This window comes from Hyla sarda, chromosome 6 (genome assembly GCF_029499605.1).
Source record: "Hyla sarda isolate aHylSar1 chromosome 6, aHylSar1.hap1, whole genome shotgun sequence".
NCBI lineage: Eukaryota > Metazoa > Chordata > Amphibia > Anura > Hylidae > Hyla > Hyla sarda.
Window position 1 is genome coordinate 113,112,410 of NC_079194.1, and position 12,336 is coordinate 113,124,745.

Here is a 12,336-nt window from a genome sequence, read left to right on the forward strand (position 1 = left end):
GAGTTAATGGTGGATACATAGTTTAGATGTGTGTTGCTGATCATCTGACCGTCCTACTCATAAGGATCCATGACCAGCCTATTACATAGGACCCAAGAATGGTCTACTACACAGGACCCATGACAAATCTACTAGACATGACCCATGACAAATCTACTAGACAGGACCCATGACAAATCTACTAGACAGGACCCATGATCACAATACTACAAGGGAACCATGACCACCATACTACACAGGACCCATGACAAATCTAGTAGACAGGACCCATGATAACCCTACTACACAGGACCCATGACCACCATACTACACAGGATTCATGACCACCATACTACACAGGACCCATGATCACCATACTACACAGGATCCATGACAAATCTACTAGACAGGACCCATGACCACCATACTACACAGGACCCATTACCACCATACTACACTGGACCCATTAACACCATACTACACAGGACCCATGACAAATCTAGTAGACAGGACCCATGATCACCCTACTACACAGGACCCATGACCACCATACTGCACAGGATCCATGACCACCATACTACATGGGACCCATGACCGCCATACTACACAGGACCCATGACAAACCTACTAGACAGGACCCATGACAAATCTACTAGACAGGATCCTTGACAAACCTACTAGACAGGACCCATGACCACTATACTACACAGGACCCATGAATGGTCCACTACACAGGACCCATGACAAGCATAATACAGGACCCATGACCACCATACTACAAGGGAACCATGACCACCATGCTACACAGGACTCATGACCACCATACTACACAGGACCCCTGACCATCATACTAAACAGGACCCATGAAAAACCTTCTAGACAGGACCCATGACCACCATACTACAAGAGACCGATGATTACCATGCTACACAGGACCCAAGACAACCATACTACACAGGACCCATGACCAGCCAACAACACAGGACCCCTGATCACCATACTACATAGAACCCATAATCGCCACGCTACACAGGACCCATGACCACCATACTACACAGGACCCATCATCAGCCTACTACACAGGAGCCATAATCGCCATACTACACAGGACCCATGACTACAATACTACACAGGACCCATGAAAAGCCTACTTCACAGGGCCCATGACCACCATACTACACAGGACCCACGACAAACCTACTACAGAGGACCCATGACTACCATACGACACAGGACCCAGGACTACCATACGACACAGGACCCATGACCACCATACTACACAGGACTCGTGACCACCATCCTACAAGGGACCCATGACCACCATACTACACAGGACCCATGGTAAACCTTCTACACAGGACCCATGACCAGCTTACTACACGAAACCCATGACCAGTTTACTATACGGGGCTCATGACCACCATACTACACGGGACTCCTAACCAACTACTACACAGGAACCATGATCACCATACTACACAGGACCCATGATCACCATACTACACAGGACCCATGACAAACCTACTACACAGGACCCATGATCACCATACTACACAGGACCCATGACAAACCTACTACTCAGGACCCATGACCACCATACTACATAGGACCCATGACCACCATACTACACAGGACCCATGACCACCATACTACACAGGACACATGACCACCATACTACACAGGACCCATGACTACCATACTGCACAGAACCCATGAACACCATACTACACAGGACCCATGACAAACCTACCACACGGGACCCATGACCATCTTACTATACGGGCCCATAACCAGCTACTACACAGGACCCATGACCAGCTTACTAAAGGGGACCCATGACCAGCCTACTACACAGGAACCATGACTATGTAATATGGCCTCACATTATGGACACAAGTCCAGGTCCAACTGCAGATCTAATAACCCAAACTGAAATCATCATAGATCACTGTGAGGTCTTCAGTTTTGGTCCACTGACCAGTGGTTGGGACAAGTGTCTGTAATACTGATGCAAAGGTGTTTGTACTGTGCATCTGTGAATACTGATAAAACTAATGATATGTGGCTCATATACATATATGTCATATTCAGTGGAAAATATTGTTTCTTTCTAAATGTTTCTTTCACAGGAAAATCACTTGGGATCTCGAGATCTGCAGCTATCACTCCCTCGGCCTGGCATTGGAGATTGTATCAAGGTATACATTTTTTCTTTCTTCAGTTTAATAGTTACCGTATTTTCCGCTCCATAAGACGCACTTTCTCTCCCCCAAAAGTGGGAAGGAAATGTCTGTGCGTCTCATCTACACCTGTTATATATTTAAGAGACCTGAAGCATGCAAAAGGTTGGAGACCACAGCTCTATAGTCTTTCAACTTTTTCAGGTATATTAAGAGATTTCCATAATTTGCAATCTCAAAAATGGTTTGAGTGGAGTTCCCCTTTAATTGGCACATTTACCCTTTCTTGTTCTTCCTAGATGCTGAGTATCTAAACAGTAATATGTATGCAAACAGGGACTTCCTCATATTATAAGACTAAGATGAATGGTTGACAAATACTGGTCATAAATATTGCCTAAATGTTGCTGTAAAATGTAATGAATGATTTTATAAAGACAGTGATATGAGCACCGACAGAACCTGTACATATGTAGTAAGTGCTGGCTGGCTTCAGCTTTATGTATCCACATGGCACCAGTGTTACAAATAATACAATTATTTCAATCGTATTTTCCTAAGCCTATTGCTTTTTAGTTACCATTCCAAGGTGACACTACATATTAGTTTGGATAAGCCTGCATTCACATCATAGTTTCATTCTCCGGCAGTCGGATCCGAATTTCAAAACTATCTTCTTCCGTATACCTGCCGAACCCATGACATGCCCCATCCATTGCAATGAGCTAGTGACTCTGGTTGGTTTATTTCCCAACCGTATCCTGTTTTTGAATCAGACTGAAAACCCTGGTCTGCTGTGATTTGGAGTCTGGTTCAAAAACTGTCAGGAAAGGAGAATGGGATTTTAATGGAGGGCCAGTTTAGCATCCTTGCTGCAACTCCATGCAAAGTCAATAGAAGTGATGGTGTCAGCTGTTGCACCCCCACTGATCTAATATTCATCACCTATCCACTGTGTACATAAGAAATACCCCATTAAGGTGACTCAAAATACTTATGGTTACAGTATTGTCTTTGTGCACTGATTTTCTGTTGTAACCATCAGACTCTCTTCTTACAGCTGTGGCGTTCGGATGTCCCTTTTTCCCATCAGTATCTCTTCTGCTCCTTTGACTGTAAGTATTTCCATTGTTGTAGTTTTTGCCTTTGCTGAGAATTGTAGTTTTGCAATAATTGAAGGTTCTAATTTTTAACGATATAATTTAGCCCCTCAAGGATGCCCCCTGGTTTTACCTAAATGACCAAGCCCAATTTAAAAAAAATCTGGCATGTATCTCTTTAAAGGAGTACTCCATCCCTAGGCATCTTATCCTCTATCCATAGGGAACAAGATGTCTGATCGTGGGGGTCCCGCCGCTGGGGACCCCCACGATCTCCCTGCTGCACCCAGCGTTTGTTTAGAGCGTAGGGTGCAGCGCTGGATGCTCGTGACATCACGGCCACGCCCCGCTCGTGATGTCATGACCATGCCCCCTCAATTAAAGTCTATGGGAGGGGTTGTGACGGCTGTCACGCCCCCTCCCATAGACTTGCATTGAGGGGGCACGACGTTGACGTCACGAGCGGGGCGTGGCCGGGACATCACAAGCCTCCGCCAGCGCATCTGCAGTCATCTGGCATGGAGCAAAGTTTGCTCCGTACACCGGATGTCTGGGGTGCCGCAGCCAAGATCGCAGGGGTCCCCAGCGGCGGGACCCCCATGATCAGACATCTTATCCCCTATCCTTTGGAGTACCCCTTTAAGTTGTGATAACTCTGAAATGCTTTCACAGAGTGAAGCGATTCTGAGATTGTTTTTCGTGACGTATGGTACTCTATATTAGTGGTAAATCTTTGTTGATTGATACAGCGTGTTTTGTTACAAAATATTGTGAAAAATCGGAAAATTTCTGAAGTTTTTTTTTTTTTTTATGCACGTGTGAACATACCCTAAGGGCAGAGAATTAATAAGGTTCAGCAACATTTTTAATAAAGAGTCACAATGATGGAATACATTGGAATACCCTTGTGCAAGAATTGTGTTTGGGCCTCCTCTCTTAACCCCTTAAGGACTCAGGGTTTTTCAGTTTTTGCACTTTCGTGTTTTCCTCCTTACCTTTTAAAAATCATAACCCTTTCAATTTTCCACCTAAAAATCCATATTATGGCTTATTTTTTGCGTCGCCAATTCTACTTTGTAGTGACATTAGTCAATTTACCCAAAAATGCACGGCGAAACGAAAAAAAAAATCATTGTGCGACAAAATCGAAGAAAAAATGCCATTTTGTAACTTTTGGGGGCTTCCGTTTCTACGCAGTGAATATTTCAGTAAAAATGACACCTTATCATTATTCTGTAGGTCCATACGATTAAAATGATACCCTACTTATATAGGTTTGATTTTGTCGTACTTCTGGAAAAAATCATAACTACATGCAGGAAAATTTATACGTTTAAAAATGTCATTTTCTGACCCCTATAACTTTTTTATTTTTCCACATACAGGGAGGTATAAGGACTCATTTTTTGCGCCGGGATCTGAAGTTTTTATCAGTATGATTTTTGTTTTGATCTGAATTTTTGATCACTTTTTATTCATTTTTTAATGGTATAAAAAGTGACCAAAAATGCGCTTTTTTTGACTTTGGACTTTTTTTGCACGTACGCCATTGACCGTGAGGTTTAATTAATGATATATTTTTATAGTTCGGACATTTACGCACGCGGCGATACCACATATGTTTATTTTATTTTTTTTACACTGTTTTATTTTTTTTATGGGAAAAGGGGGGTGATTCAAACTTTTATTAGGGAAGGGGTTAAATGACCTTTATTAACACTTTTTTTAACTTTTTTTTTGCAGTGTTATAGGTCCCATAGGGACCTATAACACTGCACACACTGATCTTTTACACAGATCACAGGCGTGTATTAACATGCCTGTGATCAGTGTTATCGGCGCTTGACTGCTCCTGCCTGGATCTCAGGCAAATTCTTTGCTTTTTGAATTTCTTTTTTGTCTTGTCCACAGTGTTCTCTGCTGACACCTCTGTCTGTGTCAGGAACTGTCCAGAGTAGCATAGGTTTGCTTTCGGGATCTTCTCCTGCTCTGGACAGTTCCTGATACGGGCATCAGGTGTCAGCAGAGAGCATTGTGGACAAGACAAAAAAGCAATAAAAAAATAAAAGAATTTCCTCTGTAGCATACAGCTGCTAAAAAGTACTGGAACGATAAAGATTTTTTAATAGAAGTAATTTACAAATCTGTTAAACTTTCTGGCACCAGTTGATAAAAAAAAAATAAAAAAAAATTGCCACCGGAGTGCCCCCTTAAGTGACATGTAGAGCACTGCACAGCTCGTGAACCGGACACATAGATCAGAGATGCGCAACACACACAACAGCCAATTGCAGCATACACATTAGACATATACATTACATACAGTAGACTAGCACAGCACATATTTCACACATATCCTACGCACGCTGTACTGCACAATATGATCACACCATAAACATTTCACTAAAACATTTGTTAGTAAAGTTACCAAATACAAAGCTTCACCTACTAACAATGCTAAGGCATGCATCCATACAAATGGCGCTGTACACTTGTAGGTTTTTACTGCCCCCTTTTGTTCTGGTTAGAGCCCTTGTACAATCTATTATAATAATAGGAAAGCCTGCTCCCCCCTGTGGGCCACTATGCAGATGCAAAGACTGCATGTCCACCCTTTTGGACTTAAAGGGGTACTCCAGTGAAAAAAAAATGTTTTCAAATCAACTAGTGACAGAAAGTTATACAGATTTCTAAATTACTTCTATGTAAAAATCCTAATCCTTCCAGTATTTATCAGCTGCTGTATGCTTCACAGGAAGTTGTGTAGTTCCTTCCAGACTTACTACAGTGCTCTCTGCTGCCACCTCTGTGCTTGTCAGAACTGCTCGGAGGTCAGCAGAGAGCAATGTGGTTAGTCTGGAAAGAACTACACAACTTTCTACAGCAGCTGATAAGTACTAGAAGGCTTAAGATTTTTATATAGAAGTAATTTTCAAATCTGTTAACTTTCTGGCACCCCTTCAAAAAGATGAATGTGTAGTTCAATCTCTGAGATGATTTTACACTAATAAATGAAGTAATCTGATATTAGTTTCACATGTAAAGGGGTCTTTCCCATATTAAACATATCTCATTGTGCTATTTAAGCAATTTCTACTGCATATCTCCGGCGATAAAAACGAAAATATTAGTGCAATGTATGCCCATGTTACTGTTTCACTTCTGCCATGTCGGGATTGCCCAGCTCTATTGTTTTTTATTTCTTTTTATTGAAAACCCAAAGAAAGTGTTGTTTAAAAAAAAGCTGATCGCTGGGGGTCTGGGCACTGGGGCCCCCTGCGATCACCAGAATGGGACCCAGCGCTCAGTGAGGAGTGCATTCTGCTGCAGCCAGCATGTGCTCCATTCATTTCTATGGGAGCGCCAAAAGGACCTGAGTACAGCACTCGGGCATCCTCGGCACTCCCATAGAAACGAATCGAGCACGTACCATCTACTGGTAGACGTTACGCCGCTAGACGATCTGTGGATAAGGGATAAGCAGATTTTCACCGGAATACTCCTTTAAGTGATGGGTCATCAAGATAATTATTACTAGATGGCTGCATTATATTTCTGGGTAATTTCTCCTTCACTCATTCATCTATTTCTCTCATATTCAGTTTCTCACAGACATCTAGGCCTTCTTGCTCTCAGCACAACGCTGGTGATTATCACAGTGATTTCCATTGTCTACATAATTTGTAAGAGGATCTGGAAGATATTTACAGGTGAGAAAACTGTTTCCATCAATCTAGGACTATTTGTCACTAAGCTGAAGGCCACTGTACACAATAATAGTTGTGTGGTATTATTTTGGCTCTATGCACTTTTGTATGGTACTTATTTTGAAGACAGTATTAAGTAGGCAATTGGTTCTATTTGGTATTGTATAATAGTATTATTATTAAGGATGTCAATTTTTGCATTTCACAATAAGGTAGTATTAGGTTGGCAGTATTATGCAGTCACCTTTTGACAGTATTAAAATAATAGCTCCCACATTTGTTTTACCGAGAGACCTTTTGGTTATGTCCCATCTAAGATGGTTTAATATATTTTAATAGACTTGGTTGCCAGGAACCATAAATGATTTTAATTCTCTTCTGGAAAATCCAAGTAGAGGAAATAATGAAAATCCTCAAAAGATCACTGTCGGTACCCATCAGAACAGGCTAGATAATGGGGCTCACTGCTTTTAAAGGGTGCCCAGCCTGGATATTTTGTAGTTTGGAGGCATTTTGGTTGGCACTGTAAGGGGTGTAATTGTAAGAGGTAAAGACAGGTCATTGTCAGGTCTCATGAAGACAGTTGGCCCACATAAACTAAGGGCTCATTCACAATACAGAATCTCCGCTCAGAGATATTCTGGGCAGAGATTCCATCTGTAGCTGGCGCAGACAGAACAAGCTGGTGCTAGGACTGTTTAGAAATGCGCCATTTCATTTCTGAAAGGATTCTGCTGTTCATGTTTATTCTTTCGGCAGATTCTGGTTCAGAAATGTCCACAGCAGAGATGTCCACTGTGGAAATTCTGTGGTGTGTATGGTGCAGCAGAATCCCACTGAAAACAATGGGGGGCTGCTGCAGTGGAATTCCGCTAAGAAAATGCATAGTGGGAATGGTCCCTTCGTATAATTTGGGATTTTCTTAGGTTGTATAAGGGGAGGCGAGCTGTTCTCTTAACACCTTATCATTGATTTCTCTCTTACTACACAGCTTCACTTTGGAGAAGGACCATTCTACTTGTGTACTCTCCCGATTCAGCAGAATACAAAGCCCTCATCTGTGCCTTTGCTGACTTTCTGCACAACATCCTGGGATGTGAGGTCATCTTGGACTTATGGGACATTAACACAGTCAGCCAGATTGGAATGTTGCCTTGGTTTTACCAAAAGCGGGATCTAGTGAGTCAAAGAAAAGGCAAAGTTATGATCCTATGGACAAGACAAAGCAAGACAATGTACGACCAATGGAAAAACCATCAAAATAACATCATTGGATGGAAAGACTCAACAAATCTGTTTGGGGCAGCAATGTCCTGCCTGGAGAAAGACCTTCAGGTGCAACAGGAACATGAAAACCTGGAGCACTACACAATGGTGTACTTTGAAGGACTGTGTGAGAAGAAGGATATCCCCAAATGCTTCAGGAAGATGTCCAGGTACCGCTTGTTGAAGGATCTGTATAGACTGGTCAGCCATCTACAAGACACTACTTGTCTATCTCCTCCTTGCTTGATAAAGGCAGGTGCCAAATACCTCATGAAAAAGCTTATAAGCTCTGAAAAAAGACGGGGTCTTCAGTACCACATAGAGGTTTGTAAAAAGAAACTTGATGAAGTTGGCAGCTGATAATGGTCGAGGACTAACTGAGCCAGTGGAAAGGTTGGAAAACTGGAGAAATCCACTACTAGATTGTTTACCGAAACCAGAACTGTCCTGAGACTGAGCTTTGTATAGGGTGGTGCTGACTATTCTGATGTAGCGGCCCTTTAAAACTGAGAAGATGTCAATTTGCAACAACCTTTTTTATATTCCGATTGTTTTATTTAAAAAAATTTTTTTTTTATGGCATCCTCCAAAAGTCTCCTGCTAACATGGTAGCCTGAGTGCCCCTGAATCTCCCTCCATGTAAGACTGATTGGGCTGGTTGGATTTGTACTTGGATTTTACAATTAGCAGCAACATTCATCACTTGAAATATACTCTTTAAGGGTCTATTCACACGTACAGTATTCTGTGCAGATTTGATGCGCAGGATTTTCTGCTGCAGATTTCAATGTAAACTGATTGACTGAACACGGCTTGAAATCCTGCATCAAATCTGCGCAGAATACTGTACGTGTGCATTGACTCTAAGGGGGAATTTATTATAGGGCAGATTTTTTTGTGCAATGTGAAATCTGCTGCGCAAGTGTGTGGTTTACCCTGTTGCTGCACACAATTTATTATATATATTATATGTGCACGTCACTTCAAATGACAAGAAGCCCTGAATGGTTCAAAAAAGGTTAAAAAGGCTTACGCACATTCCTACACCATTTGGTCACTGGAGTACATATGCGCAAAAGTTTGTGTAATACATTCTGTGCACCCACCAGGGCATCTGCTATCTATGCCTTGTGGAATCGCACAACAAGATAAATTAAACCAGCGCAGACAGCATAATAATAGCGCACAATTAGATAACTGCACAAAATAAAAGCACACTGTGTGCGCAATTTTGCTAGTCCACTCCAGTTGATAAATTCCCCCAAATGTTTAATGTCTGTGCAACCACATTTGTTTATTTATCTTGTACGGCTTTTGAATTTTATAATATTTTATTCTCTGTTTAAACAGAACACAAACTTCTGCTGGTCTCCTGTTACTAGACAACAGTGCATCATGGGAGCTCAGGACACAAAGATCAACTGTTAGTTGGCACGACTGTTCTGTAGAGCGCAATTAACAACATACAGATTCCGGAATGGAACCAGCAGAAGTTTTAGTTTCACTTTAGCTGTGAATGGAGTCGAAAATAACTTATAGGGCCAAATCAGTGCAAGATAAGCAAAAGGAACTATTTACAAAATCAATAATGTGTTTTCAAAGGGAACCTGTCATCGGTTTTATGCTGACAGATTAAAACTAGTGCAGGCAACAGAATAAAACTAGTGCAGGCAGCGCATTCATAACCCACTATTATTTAGGCTATGTTACCACAGCGGAATGTCCAGGCAAACCTTTCGCAGACAGCGGGCACAAGGAGAACAGAGCCATTGCTAGGACCACTTGGAAATGCACCATCTCCATAGATGGAAATGCATTCCCAAATGGATACCGCAGAAAGAATTGACATTGACGTGTCAATTCTATCTGTGGAATCTGCTTGGAATTTGAATTTCCCGGCCAGATGTTTCTGGTACATAAATTCTGCCGTGTGCATGGTGCAGCAGAATCCCGTTGAAAACAATGAGACTCTGCTGCAATGTAATTTCTGAGCTGAAATTTTCGGAAAGTCTAAATATAGCCTTACTCTGATATGTTGAGGTGTTTAAAAACCATAGTTTAAAAATGGGACCTAAATAACTAGTCATGGATGAGGTACCTACAGCCTGCAGGGTGGAGAACAGCTGTCAGGACCCGCCCCTCTGACTAGTTACCTAGGTCCCAGTGGCATTTCTAAACTATTATTTCTCTGAGATGCAAAATATTGTGCTGCCTAAGGTCTTGGACAGCAAAAACTGATGACAGGTTTCCTTTAAACTACATGTTCTGTTAAAAACAGGAGTTCTCCTTTAAGACTTGCATGTCATTAGTCCTTTTCACCAATACCCATAGAGCTCCTCGTTGATAGCAACCAATTGTAGACAAGCTTTAATATTCTGGTTTCGTCATAGAAAAATGACTCAATTTGGATTGGCTGCCACAGGCAACAAGGAAACTTATAACCAGATTTACTAAAAGTGTCTGAGACAAAAATTGTCAGATTTTTCCCTTAGCAACCATTTGAAGTTTAGCCTAAAGGCCTAAAATGTTGTTTGTTGAATGTATGAAGTAAAGCTTGTAGGTTTAAAAAAAAAAAAATACAATGGACAAATTATGTACATGTTAACGGAGTTCTGTAGTGAAAGATAACTTATCCCCTATCCAAAAGATAGGGGATAAGTTATAGATCGAGTGGGGCCCGACCACTGGGATCCTCCGCGATCTCCTGAATGAGGCCCCGGCAGTCTGCTGGAAGGGGGCGTACCGACCACTGAGGGAAGCGGAGGTTGACACACCCCCTCCATGTATCCCATAGAGATACATAGAGAGGGCGTGTCGGCCGCGGCTTCCTGTGGGGGCTGGAACGGCCGCTCCCGGCAGACTGCCGGGGCCTCTTTCAGGAGATTGCGGAGGATCCCAGTGGTCGGACCCCCCGCGATCTATAACTTATCCCCTATCTTTTGGATAGGGGATAAGTTATTTTTCACTGCATTACTCCTTTAAATCATTTTTATTTTGTGATTGTTAAAATATTATGTTAAATACAATGTTTCTATATAAGGTAATCCAGGATATGTTTGATTTCCTTGGGGGCTACAGTTCTACAATGGTAATTATATATACAGAAGGGATTTAAAGGTATCCTTAAAGCGCAACTGTCATGAAATTTTGGGGCAATAACCTGCACACAGCCTTTGTACTGTGTGCAGGTGGTGGGTATAGCAATATTTTTACCTGAAATTTGTAGGCTTTCATGACTGCAAAATATGCTTTTATTCAAAGCCACTGACGGTTGGATAGGCGTGGCGCAAGGTACGCGATGCCCTGCCGCCACCACGCCCACCCCCACGCCTACCCTGTATGTCAGTGCTGGGACCGCTGTGTGATTGGCACACAGTCCCAGCGCATGCGTTCATCAACTAATCTCACCTGCGCGTCGCTGTGTGTCATTCAGCCTGCGCAGTGCTAGGTGCTTCCTCTCTGCACCTAGTATTGAGAACTAACCTGATTGCACACTGCTCTGCGCAGGCGCACTACGGAGGAAGACGAGGAGGAGCGCTTGCTGGATGACACACAGCGGCGCGCAGGTTAGATTAGCTGAAGGGCACATGCCCTGGGACCTGTGTGTCAATCACACAGGGGTCCCAGCGCTCACATACGGGGTGGGCGTGGCGGCGGTGGGGCATCACGTACCTCGCGCCACGCCTATCCAACCATCAGTGGCTTTGAATAAAAGCATTTTTTGCAGTCATGAAAGCCTGCAAATATTAGGTAAAAAATTGCTATATCCACCACCTGCACACAGTTCAAAGGCTGTGTGCAGGTTATTGCACCAAAATTTCATGACAGTTGCGCTTTAACCTAAACCAACAGAAACCAGGCCTACATCCCTGAAGCAATGTCTGTGTCTTTTCGTCCATGGATCTCATCACTTCCTGGTTCCTCTCTGAACTGTGACCCTGCTGTTGCACAATCCTCCTTGCTTACACACCCAGTAGAGTAATATTTTCCAAACAGTGTGTCTCCAGCTGTTGCAAAACTACAACTTATAGCGTGCCCAGACATCCAAAGGCAGTCTTTTCCTAACATGGTGTTTCCAGCTGTTGCAAAACTACAACTCCCAGC

At 42.6% G+C, this 12,336-nt stretch overlaps 1 protein-coding gene across 1 annotated transcript in view; it reads left to right on the plus strand.

Annotated features, from left to right (window-relative positions):
* Positions 1-10,874, plus strand: part of IL17RE (interleukin 17 receptor E) — a 37,748-nt gene extending 26,874 nt beyond the window's left edge. The window contains exons 12-15 of the mRNA XM_056524726.1: positions 2,109-2,177; positions 3,220-3,274; positions 6,862-6,969; positions 7,958-10,874. Coding sequence (XP_056380701.1) covers positions 2,109-2,177; positions 3,220-3,274; positions 6,862-6,969; positions 7,958-8,592 — 867 coding nt within the window. The 3' untranslated portion in view covers positions 8,593-10,874. The remainder of the gene's footprint in view (positions 1-2,108; positions 2,178-3,219; positions 3,275-6,861; positions 6,970-7,957) is intronic.
* Positions 10,875-12,336: the final 1,462 nt, after the last annotated feature.